A 20581-nucleotide genomic window follows, 5' to 3' on the forward strand; every position below is an offset into this window, starting at 1 on the left:
GAAAATTGATTTTCCTATGCTTGACATACTTTGCAAGCTTGATGCTTCAAACGTAGTTTCCGTACGTAGCTCCGCACCATTCCAAATTACTCTTGTTCTGTTAAGGGTACATAACCTCATCTAATATGTATCAATTATCTCCTAATTAAATGATATAAACAACAAGTTGTTGGACCACAAATTCTGTGCATTGCGGATGCCCCCAACTAGTACCATGAAGTGATCAAGCAAAGATTGTAGTTCATCAGCGTCGGGTCTAGAAACTAAAACCAGATCGTCTTGAATTTCCAAATGCCAAATAAAGCCTAGTGTAGGTAAGGTACCTTGCTTCGCAGTACATCAAATGATGCATTCTCGGTTTAGCAACTGAAACTATGATGCTTACACACCATGAAACTTTCTCGAGTAAGCAACACGACTTAATTGTTCTTTCACATGAAATATACTTTTCCGGTTAATAAATGTAGCTTAGAGATAAATTTCTCCTTGATGCACATCAACCACAGAGAACCTATATAGCAAGGAGACCATTCCTCAGTTCCATTACCTTAGCTTGGAAATGCCTCTAGGTCCTCTTCCAGTCTCAAAGCTTATAAATATACATTTCAACCTCGTAATTGTAATGGCGTAGCTCATACTTTGGCCCATTATGCTAAAGTTAACTCTCTATTTATGTTTTGGTCCAGACCTCCAATCTGGCTCATGCCTTCTTAGACATACCGTTAACTTTCTTCAAGGCCTTTGACTAAAAAAATGAAAAAATGAAAAAATTACACAAAAATCAAACAGAAAGTTCCTTTGGGATGTGGTACTAGCGCGTTTGGATGCGCATCCTGAAATAACTTTTTGACTTCTAGAAATCCAAAAATCAATAAGCCAATTTGGATAAAGTATTTCAAACGACTTTTAGAAATCCAAAAGTTAACTTTTTGTGAGTCAAAATAGTTTTGCTTTAGCTTGTGAGAGAGCCACTTCTGTGTGTGGTATCCAAATGCGCACATAATGTTGGGGCAAACTAACACGAAGCCCAGAAGAACAAGTAATCCCCAAACCCAACAATTTACATTTTGTGGCGGTTATAGACGATTCGTGGTTCCTATACTAGACTCTTATTATTAGACCATAACTAACATCTCCCCATTACTTCGTCTTCCTATAAACCAAAACTCAAAATCTTTCTCGCTCTCCATTTCCTCGAAATCTCTCCAATGGCGCTTCTTCCAAAAACAATCCGATTAGCTCAAAGATCAGCTGGTTTTCACACAACATTACCATCACTCTACGCATCAACATCATCCACATCACCAGCGACATATCAAAAACCAACAGCACCAGCAATCGGAACTGGTGGAAAAGCAGCAGAGTTTGTAATTTCAAAAGTAGATGATCTAATGAATTGGGCAAGACGTGGATCTATATGGCCAATGACTTTTGGTTTAGCTTGTTGTGCTGTTGAAATGATGCATGCTGGTGCTGCTCGTTATGATTTTGATAGATTTGGGATTATTTTTAGACCTTCACCAAGGCAATCTGATTGTATGATTGTTGCTGGGACTTTGACCAATAAGATGGCTCCTGCTCTCAGAAAGTATGTATTCCCTCTTTACCTCATTCATTTCTGTATTTTAAATATTCTGTTTGATTGAAATTAGGGTTTGATTTGGGAATTTGGGGGTTTGGATGAGTTTTAGGGGAAGATGAATCTAGGGTTTTGATTGTTTTGTTTGAACGAAATTTGGGGTTTATTTGTTTAGTGTTTTCTGATTGGGGATTTGGAGGAATTTTTGTGCTGGATGAATCTAGGGTTTACTTGTTTATTGAATTTGATATTGTAAATAGGTTTATATTTATGAAAGAAGTAAATGATTCAAATGGGACTGGTTAGCGGTTAAGCTCATATGAAGCGGAACTGAAAAATTGTTGAGCTGATTTAGGAAACACGAAGGGACAAGTTTGTGTAGTTTGAAGGCAAAATCATGATTAGGAGAGGGAATTTAAGTGCAGGTATTTGTTTGTTAATTATTTTTGTAGTTTTGAGATATGGGTTTTCCTGATTTGATGATTTCTATTGCTTTGCTTATTGGGTATGCTACATAAGTCTTGAGGTGCTATTAGAGTCTGGGAAGTTGTTCGGAGAAGTTAATGAAGATCGTGTTTCTCAGTTTGGTTATTAATGTTGTTAGAGTGTGGCAGTGTTTCTAATAGTGTCTGAAATCTGTTTCAGACTAATCCCTCCAAGGAATTAGTGTTAGTAAAGCTAAATATAGGGTAAAGTAGGGTTCCATTCCTTGTTGAAATGATTGAAGCATATTGAAGTATGTGTTGAATTGTTAATTAGTGCTAAGTTAGGTATTTGTTGCATTGTTGATTAGTGCTAAGTGAAGTATCTGCTGAATCATTTTGACTTCTGGTGCATTTGCAGCATGTGTATTCTATGCACACTGCACAGAAATGAATGACGGGCATGCTTCTCCAAAAGACAGACCTGGATGGAGTAATTTTGCTCGCACGCTGCTCGAGCATTTTTGATCTAGCAGCATCACAACTAACCATTGGGCAAGCATCATCATAAGCGTCCATACGTCCAATGGTTGGTTGTGATGTTGCTAGATCAAAAGTGCTCAAGCAGCGCGCGAGCAAAAAAAGTTCCCAGTTAGACCTCCATTTTATCTTACATTTGTAAGATGCGGAATCTCAAAGTCTGCTTCTCAAATGTTAGCTTGTAGTTGATTCACTTTGTTTCAATAATCTAATAACATCTCTTAATGGTGCCACTGCTGCCATGTCTGTCGTTGTTGCAGTCACCATAATTACCATAACCACCACCACTACCTGTCATCAGCATCACATGCTTCCTGCCACCATATCTACCAACAAATTTTTACGAACGCTCTAATAGAGGAAGTTTAGATAAATTGGAGAGTAAATGTGTTGGTTTGAAATGTCATTACTTTACTGCCGCAGTATGGTTCTTAGAATTATTTGGAATGAGGATATGTGGAAGTTAAAGGCTAGAGGTATATGGAGGTGCTCCGTATCATAATTGAATATATCTGTCTTTTTGATCAGGGAATTTGAGGGTTGGAAGACCTTGCATGAGAAGTAATGGCTTTTTATCTGTGGCAACTGAATGTAATTAGAGAATTAGGGCTTTGGAAGTTAGCTGTCCATGATAAATTCAAGGTTTGATAGTTCATCCACTTTATGAGTCTAGGCGCACAAGCTGCAGAACAGAACATTCTGAGCTAATTATGAAATGCCAAGCGGCTAAGTATGTGCAGTTTGACCGCACAACTGTGATTACTATAGGAAGCTTCTTTGTAAGTTATGGCTGGCTTATTGAGTTAGAAAGTTGTTTAGAGAGGTATACACAGATTTAGAATGCGTTTTAGACCCCTTATGGGTTATGTTAACATAACTAAATTAGGAGAGTTGAAGTTGAAGTGAATAATTTCTTATTCACTAAGAAATGTGGAATTGAATAAATACCCCTACTTTTCATGGGCCTTCACAAATACCCTTATTTTTAACCCTTAGAAATAAGGGTATTTGTGAAGGCCCATGAAAAATAGAGGTATTTATTCAATTTCCACCTTAGAAATATCTTTAGAAGTCGATTTGATCTTACATTTGTACGACAGAGAGTCTCAAAGTTTGCATCTCAAATGTTGGAAATGTAGCAGATTCACTAGTAGTTGATTCACAATTGATGTTTGTTTTGTTTCAATAATCTAATAACATCTCTTAATGGCGCCACTGCTGCCATGTCTGTTGTTGTTGCAGTCACCATTAGTTACCGTAACCACCACCACTACCTATCATCAGCATCACATGCTTCTTGCCACCATATCTACCAACAAATTTCTGTGAAAGATAAAAGAAAAAATTACGAACGCTCTAGAGGAAGTTTAGATAATTTGGAGAGAGTATATGTGTTGGTTTAGTGTGCACAGTGATAAAAAATGTGTCGCTGATTGTATACCTAATATGGAAATGTCATTACTTCACCGCAGCTGTGGTTCTTATAATTATTTGGAATGAGGATATGTGGAAATTAAAGGCTTGAGGTATAGGGAGGTGCACTGTATCATAATTGAATATATCTATCTTTTTTATCAGGGAATTTGAGGTTTGAAGACTCTGCATGATAACTAGTGGCTTTTTATTTGTGTCGATTGAATGTAATTAAAGAATTAGGGTTTGGAAGTTAGCTGTTCATGATAAATTCAAGGTTTGCTAGTTCATTCACTTTATGAGTCTAGGCGCTGCAGAACAGAACATTCTGAGCTAATTATGAAAAGACAAACCGTTAAGTATGCATAGTTTGACTGGACAACTATGAGTACTGTAGGAAGCTTCTTTGTAGATTATAGCTGGCTTCTTGAGTTAGGAAGTTGTTTTGAGAGGTATACTTGTACACCCCTTATGGGTTATACTAGCATAACTAAATTAGGAGAGTTGCTGTTGAAATAGATAATTTCTTATTCACTAGGAAATGTGGAATTTGAACAAATACCCCTACTTTTCATGGGCTTCACAAGTACCCTTATTTCTAACCCCGTAGAAATAGAAATAAGGGTATTTGTGAAGCCCATGAGAAGTAGGGGTATTTATTCAATTCCCACCTTAGATATTGGTACACTACTCGAGTTGTACCCTGAAGATGACTAACTTGGTCATCATCTGCACCATATATTAGATGCAGAAAGAATGCAAAGAGACACATGATTTACGTGGTTCGGTCATTAAGGAGAACCCAAGATCCATGGGCATAGGTCTTATTAATGGCCGAACCATGTACATCTTGTGTCTGTTTCCATTCTTCAACCCCTTGTGGGTATTTAAACTACTCTTGCAAAGATGAAGGGTGCACACACGAGATGTCCAGAGGCATGCCAACTGTTGCTTGTTAACCATGATAATCATCCTCCCAAGCTAGTATAAGTAGCTCCTTTGAGGCCACTCTCTAGGTTTTTTTTTTACCAATATCAGCAGTTTAGAAATCCTCTTTATCTCTCTCTATCTCTTTTATCTCTTTATCTGTCACTACTTCATCTGTACGTATCAACATATTTCAGTAACTTTAGCTTATTTTATTTGCGTGTGATAGTATATGATGGTTGTTGAGATTGTATATTCTGTCAGACAAACAAACAACCACCTTACTGATGGTGGACTTAGATTTTTGAGAGATGTGTTAATGTTTCTTTAGACAATGGAAAGACAGTATAAATGTGTATGGTGTGCACAAAGAGACAGTCTGTGGCTAATGTTTTACCTACTGTGCAAGTATCCATTAAGATTCTAATATTCTAGACTTATTTTGGATTATGTACATAGATGTACTGTTGGCTTGTTTATTATGAAATTTGAGTGTCAGCTGAATAGCAAGCTAGTTGAATGTATGCAGGCAAGAAGCTTGGTGTGGTACAATTTTACCATAGCTCAAATCATATCCACTCCTTGTAGTTCATCTAAGACATATATGCAATCAAAACAAAATCACTTGGAGGATATTAATATAACATGCTTTGAGTTTCTGCAGGGTTTATGATCAAATGCCTGAGCCTCGTTGGGTTATCTCCATGGGAAGCTGTGCCAATGGTGGTGGCTACTACCATTACTCCTACTCTGTAGTTCGTGGTTGTGACAGGATTGTGCCAGTTGACATATACGTCCCAGGTTGCCCTCCAACAGCCGAGGCTCTGCTTTATGGAATCCTGCAGTTGCAGAAGAAAATCAACAGGAGGAAGGATTTCCAGTTGTGGTGGAACAAGTAGGTGTATCGGTCGCTACAACCAGTTGGTGGGTGACAACTCCGTCGCTGCCAATCAGAACATGTCGTACAAGAGGGTTTGTTTATGCTTGTTGTTGACGAAATAAAATCTTTCTTTGGAAGAACTTTGGATATCCTGTTTGTTTGAATTTGTTAAAAAAAATCAGGGTCTTGTAAATTATAAGCTCTGGGATTTCATAAGATGTTGTTTTATGTATAATTTTGTGACTGTTCTTATGCTTGTGTCAATATTCTTGTTACCTCCCCTCATCTTTTATCTCTGCATGTGTTCATTTTACTGGATTTCTATCATTTAATAACAAAGTGTAGTTCTTATGTTGATGGTGTGTGAACCATTCAATTTTAGCACTGGCAGGCTTGATTTTTTGTGGAGCATTCCAACAGAAATTGTCAGATCAGGATTTGTTCGAAACCTTCAATGCCACTGAGCCTATAACTAGCAAAGCATTAGAATTTGGTAATATAAAATGATGCAGTTGCGCTGTGAGCTCGATGCCTGAATTTTGGTGAATGTGTAGCCTTGGAATTCTGGAGAATGAGATACTGTCATCATCAGTGAATGCGGTACAGGTTGCCGGATTGCTGTTCGGTCTGCTAATCTTGCCATACTGCCTAGTAGCACTAGCACAGAAGTCTGAAGCTAAACACCCAATGCTATCTAGGTTGCAAATCTTGTATTATTGCCGGAGTTAACGATTCCAATCTCGTCCATCAGAGCACCGGATTCTGTTCTAGTACAACCTGAGCACTAGTTACCTTATTTTCTCTTCTTCAATTACTATCAATCATTCAAACAAAAATGCACACTCCTTACTAGTATCCGTTCCCCGCTGATGCTGATGTACAGTCCTAATAATTCATAGATCATGGCTTTCCAAGTTCTACCCGAAAAGCTTCACCATCTTGGTAACAGGCCATATCATATCCCAAAGTGTCATGTAGCCTAGCGCAGGCGGTCCGCAACAAAGATCAGGCCCGCCCCCCAAACATAATACGAGCGTGCCTATATAAATGTCAGAGCCGCTGTAAAAAATCTCAAAATTCCATCCATATCCTTTTTTTCTAGGGTTACTTTATTAACGTCTCTACCTCCTCTCAATTCTCTCTCTTTCACTCTCTCTTCCTCTACTTTCTCTCCATCTCCTCCAAACCTCAGCTCCGCCACCACCACCACCACAATGGCGGAAGAACCTCAATTCGCCTCCACCAGGCCTTCCTCCGACAACAACAAACGAAAGTATGAAGACTCATCACCACCAGTACCAACTTCCACAGGTCCACGCCGTCCAACTGGTTTCTCAGCACCAATTATCTCCTCCGTCTCACCACCAGATTCCACAAACCCTAACAACAATCCACCTTCTTACAACAATGTTCCACCACCTGCTGATGAAATCCAAATAGCTAAACAAAGAGCTCAGGAAATCGCTGCTCGTCTCTTCAACAGCGCTGAAGCTAAACGTCCAAGGAACGAAAACGGTACTCCAATTGATGATCCTAATGATGTTCCTCCTAGTAAATCCGGTTTCTCTTCTCCTCTTCCACCATCAGGTTTGATTTGATTTCTCACTTTTTCGATTTTTTTAGGGTTTTGTTGGCCTGATTTTGACTTTTGTTGACCTGATTTTGACTCGACTTTACTTGTTTTTGTTTTTTCAGATCATTCGTCGTATAAGAGTAGTGGATTTAGTAATTCAGCTTCACAAGTAGGAAGAATGTCTTCGCCTGGGTCGATACCGGTTTCGTATGGATTTCAGAGTTCGAGTAAGAAGATTGAGATACCTAATGGGAGAGTTGGTGTTATTATTGGTAAAGGTGGTGAAACCATTAAGTATCTTCAGTTACAGTCTGGAGCTAAGATTCAAGTAACTAGAGATATGGATTCTGATCCACATTCGCAGACTAGACTTGTTGAACTTATGGGGAATTCCGAACAGATTGCTAAGGCTGAGCAGTTGATTACTGATGTTCTGTCTGAGGTAATACAATAACTTGGTTGTTATTCGTTATTCGTTGTTCTTTTTTTTTTTTTTTGTGTACCATTGTATGCTTATGGATTTTATTACTTCTTTGTGTGTATTCAACCAATCAAGCAGGCCGAAGCGGGAGGTTCTGGTCTAGCATCAAGGAGATTCACTGGACCACCTGCAGCCGGGGCAGGCCAATTTCAAATGAAAGTTCCAAGCAACAAGGCAAGTTAGCGCTCTGCGTTGCGCTGAGATAATGCACTTTAGGTAGATCTCTCTAGATGTCATAACAAGGCTTGATTTACAGGTTGGTTTGGTCATTGGCAAAGGAGGAGAGACGATAAAGGGTATGCAACTGAATTCAGGAGCTCGTATTCAGGTGAGATATATTAATCAATTGTGCTTATCGTGCTTCTGAAATGCTGATTTGCATAGTACTGGTCTGATCTTGTGTCTTTACTATATGGTCTGCAGTATTTGCATATGATTATTTTACTGAATTTTATGTTGCCTTTTCTTGTTCCAGCTGATTCCATTGCATCCACCTCCTGGTGACACATCAACAGAAAGGACTGTGTACATTGATGGTACAGAAGAACAGATTGAAGCTGCAAAACAATTGGTCAATGAAGTGATAAGCGAGGTATGTTTTGAACTCCTAATTCGCATGGAGTGCACGTATGATTTTAATTCTGTTGCAGCTCAACTGATTGTATCAGTTTTTAGATACGCCATGATAACATGATTGATGGATGTGTTTAGGAGTGGTCAGTTAGTTTTATGAATGCATTTGTAGTAAAATATATCCTGTCTGTACAATATGTCAACCTCTAGGATTTTCGTCTAAAGAAATATATTCTAGTATTCGTCGGATATTTGCACTTTCTGGTACTACAGGTTTTCTGAGTTTTCAACTAACATCACTCTGAGTCCTCAAGAAGGTTTGTTGCCGCTTCTGAGTTATTACTAATCTATGATTTTCATGACTCTCATTATACTATTTCTTTCTTTCTATGCTTCTACTTCAGTCATTCTTAAATCTTTTGAAAAACTCAACCAAATTCTCCTTCTTCAATCACCTTAACATATACTATTTAAGCACTATATCAAGCTTGTTCTTAATGTTCAAATTGCTATCTTTGTTTGGTTATTGACAAATATTTGTTGCTTGTTAGGGAGGATGTTGTGTTTCAGAAATTCAAGGAAACTCATACTTATTAGTGGACAGGATCTGATCTGTCAATTCAGATATTCATATATCTGGATTATGCTTGTTAATTCGTTTCATTAGTATCTAAATCTAATCTAAGTGTAGTTAATCTTGGGAGGTTGCAGTTCTTTATCTCCATTTAACTGTGTATGGAGGAAGTATACATGAGCTTCTATAGTATGAATTTATCTCGATAGATTCCGGTACCTCTGTGCTTACTCGTCTAATTTCTTTTAACTCAGTATCACCTGGTGGAAAAGTCATATATCACATATAGTACTGCTGGATATTATACAGATGAAATGTTATGTGTACATACAATATTGGTTGCTAGAATATTTGGTAGATCCTTCAAACAGGTGTACCAGCAACTCACAATGTCGCTATGATGGATGAATCCCGCTAACTGCTATCTGTTTGTGGAGGGAAAAGGAAAGATGTTATTTTGATGGCCATATCGTAAGTTAGATATGTGTAATCTTCAGGTTCTCGGAAGATGTTGCAAGATTTATAATTGGTTAGCAATTCATGGGTTTGATATTTATGTTTGAAATAAGCCTTTAGGTTTAGTCGACGAATATTATCACAATTTATTGTGTCTACTAACTTGAATCTAATGCGAAGGTGTTAATCGGGACTTGTAAGACTTGGGAAACTCTAGATTTTTTCAGGTTCTTCTAGGATTTGGCAGAAAGGGTAGTTTTTGTTATATTCGTATTGCAGTATGATTTTTCCTTTCTGCTACATATTGGTCTTTTTCTTAGTTGCTTGTGCAATTTTATGGTGTTGAAGTTGGGTTGGTTTTAGGAGTTTATTAATGTATTACAATATTTCCATTGCGGTTGTTGACTTATTTGGTCCGTTGTCCTGCACCATTCTCTGATGGAACTTGGCTATATTAACTAATTACACCACCCAAGCTTCTTATTTACTATTACTTTCTTTTCTCGGTAAATCTTGTATAGTCTCCAATTGGAATTATGAATAGAACATGTGTCAATAAAATGTGATATGATATGCTGGCTCAGAATTCCTTTGCTTCAGTCTGCAATGGTTTTTGTATACCTTCTCTTTTTAAAGTGCTTGGATAGCTCTTGCCACTATTCTTTGGTACCCATTCGCTTCTAGTAGGGAAGGGATGAGCATCTGCAGGCGTAAATCGAATAATTCACTCCAGTGCGGTATGTAGGCGCTTTACCCTCTCGATATGAATATATATACTGTGAAAATCCTCATCTGGACATCCCTATTCACATTGTCCAAGTTTCTTTATGCCTACTATACTTATCTCTTCTTTTTAATATTCCATTATCAGCTTTTGTCTCGAGAAAACATAATGACTGTTGTTAATATCAATTACATAAATGTGCTTGTTGTGGCTGTGTATATATATGCTGTGTGCTGTTTGTTATTTGTTGTCCTCTCCAGGTAAAGTATTCCTATGCTTAAATGTTCATATGCTTAAAAAAATCTTTGCAGAACCGTGTTAGGAATTCTTCAATGGGTGGAGGGTACTCTCAGCAAGGTTACCGCCCTCCTCGACCTCAATCAAGTTGGGGTGGTCCACCTGGCACTCAGTCTCAACAACCCGGATACGGCTACATGCAGCCTGGAGCATATCCTGGTGCCCCACCTCCTTATTCTCAGTCGGGTTATGGTGGGTATCCCCCCCAAGCATCTTCAGGATGGGACCAAAATTCTGCTCCACCAAGTCAACAAACAGCACAAGGCAGTGGATACGACTACTACAATCAGCAATCTCAGCAGCCACCTGCTACTGCTGATAACTCTGGTTATAATTATGGTCAGCCAGCAGCTCCTACTTATGGGCAACAACAAGCGTCTTACGGGGAATCTGGATACGCTCAACCAGCTGGTGGTCAGCAAGGATATCAACAGGAGGATTATAATAGTGGTGGTTATCATGCTCCAGCCTCTCAACCAGGGTATGGTCAACAACCAGCGTATGATCAGCAAGGTTATGGTTCAGCACCTGCTTATGGAACTTCAGCTCAAGATGCAGCTGCACCTGCAGCTGCACCTGCAGCTGCATATGGAGCAGCCCAGGGTGCCCCTACTCCAGCTCAGCAAGCCCCACCAGCGGCAGGAGCAGGCTATGCTGGTCAACAGTCTAGCAGCACTACTGCAGTAAGCTACCCATCTCAGCCAGGTTATGGAGCACCCCCAACATCCCAACCAGGTTATGGAGGTCAGCCACCAGCACAAACTGGATATGCTCAGCCTAGCTATGGACCATCACCTGTAGGACAAAAGCCACTACCACCTGGTCAAGCAGCTTATGGTCAGTCCCAGCCACCTTCAAGTGGCCAAGGAGGTGCCTATGCTCAGACTCCTGCGCAAACGGGATATACACAGCCTCCAACTACTGCTCAGCCAGGATATTATGGTGCACCAGCTGGAACCCCACAGGCAGGTTATGGAGCACAACAGCAGGCCTATGGAGAGGCTTATGGGGGTTATTCACAGCCTGCCCCTGCATATCCAACCGATAGTAGCACCGGTAATGGTCACGGGTCCTATGAATCTTCAGCACCTAGAGGTGCCCCACCTGCACCACAGAGCGGAGTTGCAAAGGCCGCACCTCAAAGTTGAAGGTCTGGTCTAATCTTGTAAGTTCTTTCTTAGATTTTCATTAGTTCTTTTTGTTTTGTTTTTGGCTTGTTTTGTTTTCCTGGATATGAATTGGTTGGGAGATTTTTGTAATGATATGTTTCAGCCATGGATGTCACTCGTCGAGGTATTTGATGATTATTCTTGTGGCTTTTGTTAGCACTGTATTCTGCATTTTGGTTTTACTCCTTTTGTCTTCTCACCCCAGGACTGATAAAAGTATAACTAGTTTTTTTTTAGTTACAACCCTGAAAAGATTAGGGCTTCAAAAACTCGAAACCCTAAAACATCAAGAAACAACTTTTACACCAAATACCTAACCTTTTTTTAATACATGTGTGTGTGCGAGGCGAGGATTCTCATTAATAATACCATTTGATCAAAGTTCAAAGTCGGTACTCCGCATTGATGACGAAGACATTGATTAAGTCCCCACACGGTAGTATTAGTATCAATTTAATCAGACCACCACCAAACCCTAATCCTAAACACGTACACTATGTCGTTGCACGTGAGATCAGTATCAAGCGTTCTCCAACCAGCTAAATTATAAGCGTTCATGTCTTACAGCTAGTCCTCAATTAGTGTCCCTATACCCTATTTGACTAACTCATGGCGCATCCGTGTTATATTGATTCTGCTTCTTTATGGTGGAATTAAGTAATAGGGTTATGGATTCAGTCTTTCCTTGAACATGTTCCAGGAAACTTCGAGCAGAGTTCTCTTTTCCTAGAGGCTACAAAGCTGTCCCGCATTGTAAGGGGGACGGTATCAAAAATTATGACGGAAAATATACTTTCATCTTTCAAAAAGCAATACTTTCATCCAAAGGGAGTTCAACTTCAACCCCTCAGCGACAACTGGAACGGAACCGCTGCATCTAACACTTGATCCATTCATGCTCAAACCGTATCACCCATCAAGAGTGAGTGGACCAAGCAAAGCACTATTTGCAAGCATATTCTTTTGGACCAAAACTATGACAAACTCATGAGTTGATGAGCAGAAGTCAATCAAAAGATAATAATTTGATGATATTAAACTAATGTTGTCTTAGCTCTAATGAGAAACTTCCTAAGTAGCTTCAAACAAAAGTTTGTCATAATCAGAGTATAGTTGTAAACTATCTTAATCTGCCAACATCAGAACATAGAATAAAAGGATTACATCACCTTTGATGCACTTATACTTGATTCCAGAATGATTAAAATAAGAATGTGTAGTCACTCTATATCTGTTTGATTTTGTGCGGCAATCTGATCAATTTAATATTTTTCTTTTCAGTTTAATAGAAAATTATAATTTTCATGAGTTCCAAGGTTATTGATTAAATGAAACGGCATATGAGCGTGTGTGTGTGGGTTGTCATGCTGCTGGAATTTGTATTCATTTTTTAAAAAATATTAAAAATTAATTTATTATTTAATCAAAAATTATCTAACTAAAGTTGAAATCTTGGGTCTTCTTTGGTGTGCCTATGATACCGTTCCATATATGTGGCTCACCGTGGTTCACATCTTGCACTGTACAAACCACCTAATGTTGTATTTCACAAAACATCCAAAAGAAATATGGTTAAATGAAGACAATGTATGGATTTTCAGATGATAGGTGGTTTTGTTGATAAATCATTATGTTGATTTTAGTTTATTTCAATATTTGAAGAAAATTAGTCAGTAGAACAGAAAAGTTGTTCAGTTTTGGCATCCACAAACCACAATCATTCTAATTAATTACTAAAATTAAGAAGAGATTGTAACAACAAATAGTATCAGTTATAATTTAATCTAAAGATACTTAAATCCGTATGAGTCTGGCCATGTACGTACCCGTACACAGTTGACACCTCCATATACAATTATTATGGTACAATTATGAGGATAATTAGCGTGTATTCGTGTGCAATCACGATCTTAACATAGTTGGACTTGGATCTTAATTTAATTAAGATCTTTAAATAACTATTGATAGAACTTCCACTTAAGAGTCAGTGACTAATCCATAAAAGTTGGGGTTCACAGCTTGTGTTTATACACAAATAGTTCCGATAATGCTACCGTCCTGCCGCCCTAAATAACAATGGCAGAGCCATGCATGCAAAAATGCTCATGCATTTGGTGTCAATGTGAATTATGGTTGGAGGAATACCGTGTCTCGCTATCCCACATAATGAATATCAATAAATGACAACATAAATGCTAGTAGCTAGGGAAGTGAGCTTCATACGAATGATCATACCCCTTCTCATGGCGTAACTCAAAAGCAGTTTGGTTCTACCTTGGGAGGTTAGATATCACATGTAGTTGCCATTAACATAATTTAACTAATACTCAATGAACAGCTTAATTAACATTATCATTTAAAAGGGTATACTTAAAAAGTAATTTGCATTTATTCAAGGTGGAGAGGAAAAACATGCAAAGATAGAGTTTAAACTTTCAGTTCCTATACTTTGGGCTTAGGTTAAACTTGATTTAGACAGTACGCAGCTAGTTGTGGTGATTCCAAAGCACTATTTCTCACATTATACACAAAAGGATAAATTACAAACTTAATTTGTATATTTCACTTCGTTAACAAATTGAAAATTGGAGTAAGCCGCCTAATATGAGCTTAAATTTCGTTTTAACAATTAAAAAACGAAGTTACATGTGCTGTGAAAATAAAAGAACAAAAATATAACCATCGTTATAATACAAAATGATTTGAATCCGAAACTCGTGGGATTAAAAGCAAAAAAGATTACATGGACAGGAGAAAAACAAAAATATCTTGACAAAAGTGTAATAGAGAACTCCAATCTTCAAAAGAGTTCACTAACATCTAGTGATGGAGACTAACGTTACTCAGTTGACAAATATATCTTCACCTTTTCGGTTGATTGATATGATTGAATGATTATTGGTTATTCTCAAATTATGATTGGTTGATAGAGTTCATTCTTCTCCTTTCATCTTATTCTGTGTCTTTGCACATGGATCCTTTATATCTTGAACATATGATCATGCATTTTTGAGTCTTATCCAACCATAGTTATATATGATAACCGTATAAATATGCAAATGTCTATGAGTGTATGCATGTGCAAGTTGTCCATGAAATGATAGATGCATGTGTAGAAAAGTTTGAGCAACAAAATTTTCAGAGAAAATGGTTTACGGCAACAATTTGTATCTGAGGAGGATTATTCGAGAAACTACACATGCCAATTTCTCATTATCAACATTAAATTTGATAAAAAAATTACTCAGATTTTTCTTGAGTAGTTTCTAATCAATCAACATTATCCCGCAAGAAACACTCGTAAAACTCTGCTTATTAAGTTGCCAAATTATGCCCAATAATCAAAATTTGACTTGGCACTGTGACCCTGCCATAATCTGTTGATGACCCAAGATCTGACTAATGACCGGCAATATGATTTTCACAGTTTTAATGAATCGTAATATGTCAAAATAAACAATATAAAGTGATTAAAGGGGTCATCACTGAAATATGCTATCCCAACCACCATAATTCCTTGATGTAGATATTTTTTATTTGTTGAGGATTGAGACAAATTTAAATACTTTGAAAGAGAGAATTATTATGACAAGATCACATCCTCAACTAGCTGTCATAGAAAATTCTAAGATAAACTAAAAACTACTGCTATCACTTCACCAAGTTGAGGTTTGGTTTTGCTCAACTTCATCAATCATTGGTCCTTCTTTGATGAGACTTAGTGAGAGAAAAAAAAATAAATTCTGATCATTTCCAAGAAAAAGGGATTAGACCTTAATTAATTACTTAACTTCCCATTATATATAGACTCTTTTTCTCATTGTTTTCTCATCACTCAACTCACTCTTCGTTCTTCATTCTTCATTCTTTTATCTTCACCATATATCACTCATTTATTATTCCAGAAAAGAAAACACTAATATTTGATTATCTGAAATCATATTCATATACTATATATCTTTTATTAATGGCTATAGAGATTGATCAACAAGTTTCTACTACTGGTAGTAGTTGTATTGAGTTATCAAATGTTGCAAATTCTGATACTCATGGAGAAGATTCTCCATATTTTGCTGGATGGAAAGCTTATGATGAAAACCCTTATGATGAGATTGCTAATCCATCCGGTGTTATTCAAATGGGTTTAGCTGAAAATCAAGTAAGATTTGAGATTTCATCAGCTGATAAAAATTCTTGTATATTCATGTACTAGTTTCTAATACATTCATTTTGTTGTTTTGAGCAGGTTTCATTTGATTTACTGGAAGAATACTTGGAAAAAAATGCAGAAAAACTACCAACTACTAGGAAAAGTAGTGGGATTTCAAGCTTTAGAGAAAATGCTCTATTCCAAGATTATCATGGTTTACAAAGTTTCAGAAAAGCAATGGCTAGTTTCATGGGGAAAATCCGAGGCGATAAAGTGAAATTCGATCCTGAAAGAATAGTTCTCACCGCCGGTGCAACAGCCGCAAATGAACTCTTAACTTTCATTCTAGCAAATCCGGGTGATGCTTTGTTAGTTCCAACTCCATACTACCCAGGGTGAGTAATTTAACTACTCAATTATTCACATTATTTGCTACGCAAATTCATGTTTATATGTTTGTTTAAAATGTATTAATTTTTCTTTTTCGATTAACAGATTTGATAGAGATTTAAGATGGAGAACTGGTGTAAAAATTGTTCCGGTTCATTGCAACAGCTCGAACAATTTTCAGGTCACTCCACAAGCCCTAGAAGATGCATATAAGGAAGCTGAATCAATGCACATGAAAGTTAGAGGAATTCTGATAACTAACCCATCAAACCCACTAGGCATAGCTATGGAACGTAAAGTACTCGAAGAGATATTCGACTTCGTTACACGTAAAAACATTCATCTAGTATCGGATGAAATATACTCAGGGTCAGTTTTTTCTTCGACAGAATTCGTAAGCATTGCAGAAATACTGGAAGCACGAAACTATAAGGATGCAGAAAGGGTTCATATTGTTTATAGTTTATCAAAAGATCTAGGATTACCAGGATTTAGAGTTGGAACAATTTATTCATACAATGATAAAGTTGTGACAACTGCAAGAAGGATGTCAAGTTTTAGTTTAGTTTCATCACAAACACAAAATCTCTTAGCAGCCATGTTATCGGATACGAAGTTTACCGAAAATTATATAAAGATTAACAGAGAAAGATTGAAGAAAAGATACGAGTTAATTATCAATGGATTGCGGAAAGTTGGAATAGAATGTTTAGAAGGAAATGCTGGATTATTTTGTTGGATGAATTTAAGTCCATTTTTGAAGGATTCGACAAAGCAGAGCGAGTTGGTACTTTGGAATTCAATGGTGAATGAAGTTAAGTTGAATGTATCGCCTGGCTCATCTTGTCATTGTGATGAGCCTGGCTGGTTTAGAGTTTGTTTTGCAAACATGAGTGAAGAAACATTACAAGTAGTATTGAAGAGGATTTACAAATTCATGGAAACTTATCAAAAAGAGGCATGAAAAATGAAAACCCCAACTTACCCGAGAAATATTCATTTATTCTTTTGTATTTATATTGATTCTTTAGATGAAAATTTTTCATCTCCAAATATTGTAAAGATGTATTTTGATTGTTATATAAATTAAACTATTAAATTTATTCTTCATAAGTGACAGATCAGACCCATTACTGACAGTCTAAGCTTGATTAAGGACCACTGATTAGTCGTCATTTCATGGCATGGACTTGGCTACGTATAACAAAATCAGAACCTACAATTTGATATTAGCTGAGCAGAAGCAATATCACTAACTGACCACTTCCTCTGTGGAACAATTTTGGCTCTCCAAATTAACAGCTCCTTTTTTTTTTCCTTTTTCTTGCAAACTCACAAGGAGCATTTATTAAAAAGCAGGAAAAAAGAATGAGGGGACTAGGTGAACCTGTAGAAGCTCCCCTCTTAGACAATAACTCCGCTACAGCATTACCTTCACGATATGTGAGAATATCTAAACTGAACAATGGATAAAAATTAACAGCTCCAAGGATGATAAACTTGTTCATGTTTTGGTAACTAACATTAAGTACTGATTTAGTTTGCAGACAATGTAGAGCAATGGCCTGAATGTAAGAAACATGGAAGAAGTTTCAGATTCTTGGCCAATGCATGGAGGTGGATTTGCAGGCATTAGAAGTTACGAATTCAAAACATGTGTATCAACTGTTTATGAATGTAGAGAAAGCAATCACTATGGTGACCTATTTCTCAACATTCCACTAGATAGCAAGGTTTGACGAGCGGAAACTAGGTATCCCGCAGCCCGCTCATCAGGATACTACCGCTCCGGAAAGGTTAGGGAACGAATACTGAGTAATGGGTCCTAGTTTCCGGGTCCCAAACCGTCACACTACCAGCAGAGCGGAGCGGCAAAGGGCCGGCAAAGGCATTACCTCAAAGTTGAAGGTCTGGTCTAATCTTGTAATCATTTTCTTAGATTTTCATTACTTTTTTTTTAGTTTGTTTTGTTTTCTGGGATCTGAATTGGTTGGGAGATCATTTTTTTTTTTTGTATTTGATGATCACGTTGTAACTTTTGTTAGCGTTGAATCTCTACTTCCGTTTTACATGTTAATTTCTTATTTTTTGGTCTTCTCATTCTAGAGCTGACAAAAGCTACAAATTCAAAACCCTGCAACATCAAGAAACAAGTTTACAGCTAACCTACAGTACCATTTTATTTTTTCAGTAAATATGCATATAATAAATATTACAAATTAACAGGTAGCTCAAGCTATCTCTTCTGATTTGGTATCTTCATCTCTTTGATGAATTTATACCCGCAATAAAATTTTGCCTTTCTCAATTTTTTTTTTTTTTTACAAATATGTGTTCCTGACTTCGTGTGTATGTCTCATTAAGCTACTTTTGCTTTAACAAATGATGATGAATAATACAAAATGATCAAAGTTCAAAGTTTGTAGTGATGAAGAAGGAGACATTGATTAAGTCCCCACACGGTACTATCAATATAGCTAATCAGACCACCACCAAACCCTAATCCTGAACACGTACATAATGTCGTTGCACGTACGCGAGATCAAGAGATACTTAGGTTGTGTCCTACTAAATTAAATTAGGTATTTCATTCATGTCATACAGCTAATGTTTCACAACCACCACCAATTAGTGTCACTATTTGACTGATTCATAGTGTTGTCACCGTGATGTGTGTAGCCGTATGATTTTGATACTGCTTCTTTATGGCGGAATTGGATATGAGGATTATGGATATAGTCTTCCTAAATGATGTTCGAGGAAACTTCGAGTTGGAATTTTATTTTCCTAGAAGGAAACTCAATTGTTTTTTTTGGTTGGCAAAGAAGAAATTTATTACCAACAGCGAACTAGGATAAGGAAGAGAAGAAGGAAAAAGATGCCCACATGGCCCAAAGGAAGAGAAGAAGGAAACTCAATTGTGCTACAAAGGAGAATCACTGTTCAAACATACTTCTGCGTTTTCCAATAAGTGATATTTTTATTACCGAGTACCAAAGATAGTTGAATTCTCAACCATCAAGCAAAAACTGAACCACTGCACCTCAAAGCCAATTAACACTTGATCCACTCAAGTTCAAAACCTATCAACCATCACGAGTGAGTTGACCAAGCAAGCACTACAGGCTAGTATATTCATTTGAACCAAACTATGACAAAACTCATGATTTGAATTGTGGAAGTCAATCTAAAAACAATAACTAGATGATGATAAACCTTAATTAAACTAGTACTTTTTAGCTCTAATAAGAAAGTTTCTAAGCAGCTTCAAAGTTCGAACGTTTGTCAAAATCAGTATAGTTGTAAACTATCTCAATCTGCCAACATGAAAATATAAAATAAAAGCCTAACATCACTTTTCATGCTTGATTCCTGAATTATTATTATTATTAAAATATGAGTGTGTAGTCGCTCTATATCTGTTTGATTTTATGCGGCAATCTCACCAATTTATTATTTTTCATTTCAATTTATTAAAAAAATGCAAATTTTCACGAGTTCCAAGGTTATTGATTAATGAAGCAGCATATGAGCCTGTGTGTGTGGGTTGTCGTGGTGCTGGATTTTTTTTAAAGAATATTAGAAATTAATTTATTGCTAATCAAAAATGTCCAAAATTATGAGAACAAAGTTGAGATTTTGGGTCTTACTTGGTGTGGTATGTGGCTCATCGTGGTTCACATCATGTACCGAACAACCACCCGGAAATGTTTTTCCACAAAACATCCAAAAAGAAAACAAAGAAATGTGGTTAAATAAAAACAAAATTCACTTTTAATTACATTATTAAAATGAATTTTATTCGTTGCCTATCGTCGCCTTAATCATGGATGATGAAAAATGATTTCGTCGGTAAGTTATTGTATCTGAAAAGGTTACTGTATCAATTTCAGATAATCAGTGGTTACGTCGTGGTTTTGTCGTTAAATTATTTGAACATCCGAAGAAGATTTGCCACATAGAAAAGGAAAGATCCTCGAGTCCGTATGAGTCTGGCCATGTACGTACCGTACTCAGTTGACACCTCCATATACAATTATTATGGAACAATTATGAGGGTAATTGGCGCGTATTCGTGTGCAATCACGATCTTCAAATAGTTGGACCACGAACTTATTTTAATTAAGATCTTAAATTAACTATTGATTGATAGAAATTCCACTTATAAGTCAGTGACTAATCCATAGAAGTTGGGGTTCACAGCTTGTGTTTATACATGAAGATACACGGATACTGCACAGTCCTGCCGGCCCCAATAACAATGGCGGAGCCATGCATGCAAAAATGCACAACATTGGCGGTGTCAATGTGAATTTTCGTTGGAAGAATAGCGTGTCTTGGTATCCCACGTAATGATATACGACTTTGATAACATAAATGGAGTAGTAGGGGACTGAGCTTCATACGAATGATCATACCCCTTCTCATGGATC

The 20581-nt window shown here is 37.2% G+C and overlaps 3 protein-coding genes across 4 annotated transcripts; all 3 read left to right on the top strand.

Annotated features, from left to right (window-relative positions):
- The first annotated feature begins 1126 nt into the window (after positions 1–1126).
- LOC113318386 (NADH-quinone oxidoreductase subunit B 1-like) lies at positions 1127–6046 on the top strand. Its single transcript, XM_026566544.1, has 2 exons — positions 1127–1588; positions 5546–6046. Exons 1-2 carry the CDS (start codon positions 1209–1211, stop codon positions 5778–5780), a joined length of 615 nt encoding a protein of 204 aa, XP_026422329.1. The 5' UTR covers positions 1127–1208; the 3' UTR covers positions 5781–6046.
- An 843-nt stretch (positions 6047–6889) lies between these two features.
- Positions 6890–11764, top strand: LOC113319484 (far upstream element-binding protein 1-like). 2 transcript variants are annotated; one of them, XM_026567733.1, is made up of 6 exons: positions 6890–7348; positions 7457–7776; positions 7891–7989; positions 8072–8143; positions 8291–8407; positions 10454–11764. In XM_026567733.1, the coding sequence occupies exons 1-6, from the start codon at positions 6976–6978 to the stop codon at positions 11585–11587; spliced, it is 2115 nt and encodes a 704-aa protein (XP_026423518.1). In that variant the 5' UTR covers positions 6890–6975; the 3' UTR covers positions 11588–11764. The 2 variants fall into 2 exon arrangements, with proteins under 2 accessions (XP_026423518.1, XP_026423519.1); XM_026567734.1 differs by having other exon boundaries at positions 7894–7989.
- A 3702-nt stretch (positions 11765–15466) lies between these two features.
- LOC113319170 (1-aminocyclopropane-1-carboxylate synthase 7-like) lies at positions 15467–17130 on the top strand. The gene is made up of 3 exons (XM_026567449.1): positions 15467–15767; positions 15855–16153; positions 16254–17130. Exons 1-3 carry the CDS (start codon positions 15576–15578, stop codon positions 17110–17112), a joined length of 1350 nt encoding a protein of 449 aa, XP_026423234.1. The 5' UTR covers positions 15467–15575; the 3' UTR covers positions 17113–17130.
- Positions 17131–20581: the final 3451 nt, after the last annotated feature.

Source organism: Papaver somniferum, chromosome 10, assembly GCF_003573695.1.
Source record: "Papaver somniferum cultivar HN1 chromosome 10, ASM357369v1, whole genome shotgun sequence".
In the NCBI taxonomy this organism is placed as follows: Eukaryota; Viridiplantae; Streptophyta; class Magnoliopsida; order Ranunculales; family Papaveraceae; genus Papaver; species Papaver somniferum.

Excerpts from the sequence above, each read along its gene's own strand:
- LOC113319484 (XM_026567733.1), top strand. The coding sequence starts at position 6,976 with ATGGCGGAAGAACCTCAATTCGCCTCCACCAGGCCTTCCTCCGACAAC. Across the intron at positions 7,777-7,890 it reads TTACTGATGTTCTGTCTGAG|CAGGCCGAAGCGGGAGGTTC; the intron begins GTAATACAATAA and ends CAACCAATCAAG. Across the intron at positions 8,144-8,290 it reads ATTCAGGAGCTCGTATTCAG|CTGATTCCATTGCATCCACC; the intron begins GTGAGATATATT and ends TTCTTGTTCCAG.
- LOC113319170 (XM_026567449.1), top strand. The coding sequence starts at position 15,576 with ATGGCTATAGAGATTGATCAACAAGTTTCTACTACTGGTAGTAGTTGT. Across the intron at positions 15,768-15,854 it reads TGGGTTTAGCTGAAAATCAA|GTTTCATTTGATTTACTGGA; the intron begins GTAAGATTTGAG and ends TGTTTTGAGCAG. Across the intron at positions 16,154-16,253 it reads CCAACTCCATACTACCCAGG|ATTTGATAGAGATTTAAGAT; the intron begins GTGAGTAATTTA and ends TTCGATTAACAG.
- LOC113318386 (XM_026566544.1), top strand. The coding sequence starts at position 1,209 with ATGGCGCTTCTTCCAAAAACAATCCGATTAGCTCAAAGATCAGCTGGT. Across the intron at positions 1,589-5,545 it reads ATGGCTCCTGCTCTCAGAAA|GGTTTATGATCAAATGCCTG; the intron begins GTATGTATTCCC and ends GAGTTTCTGCAG.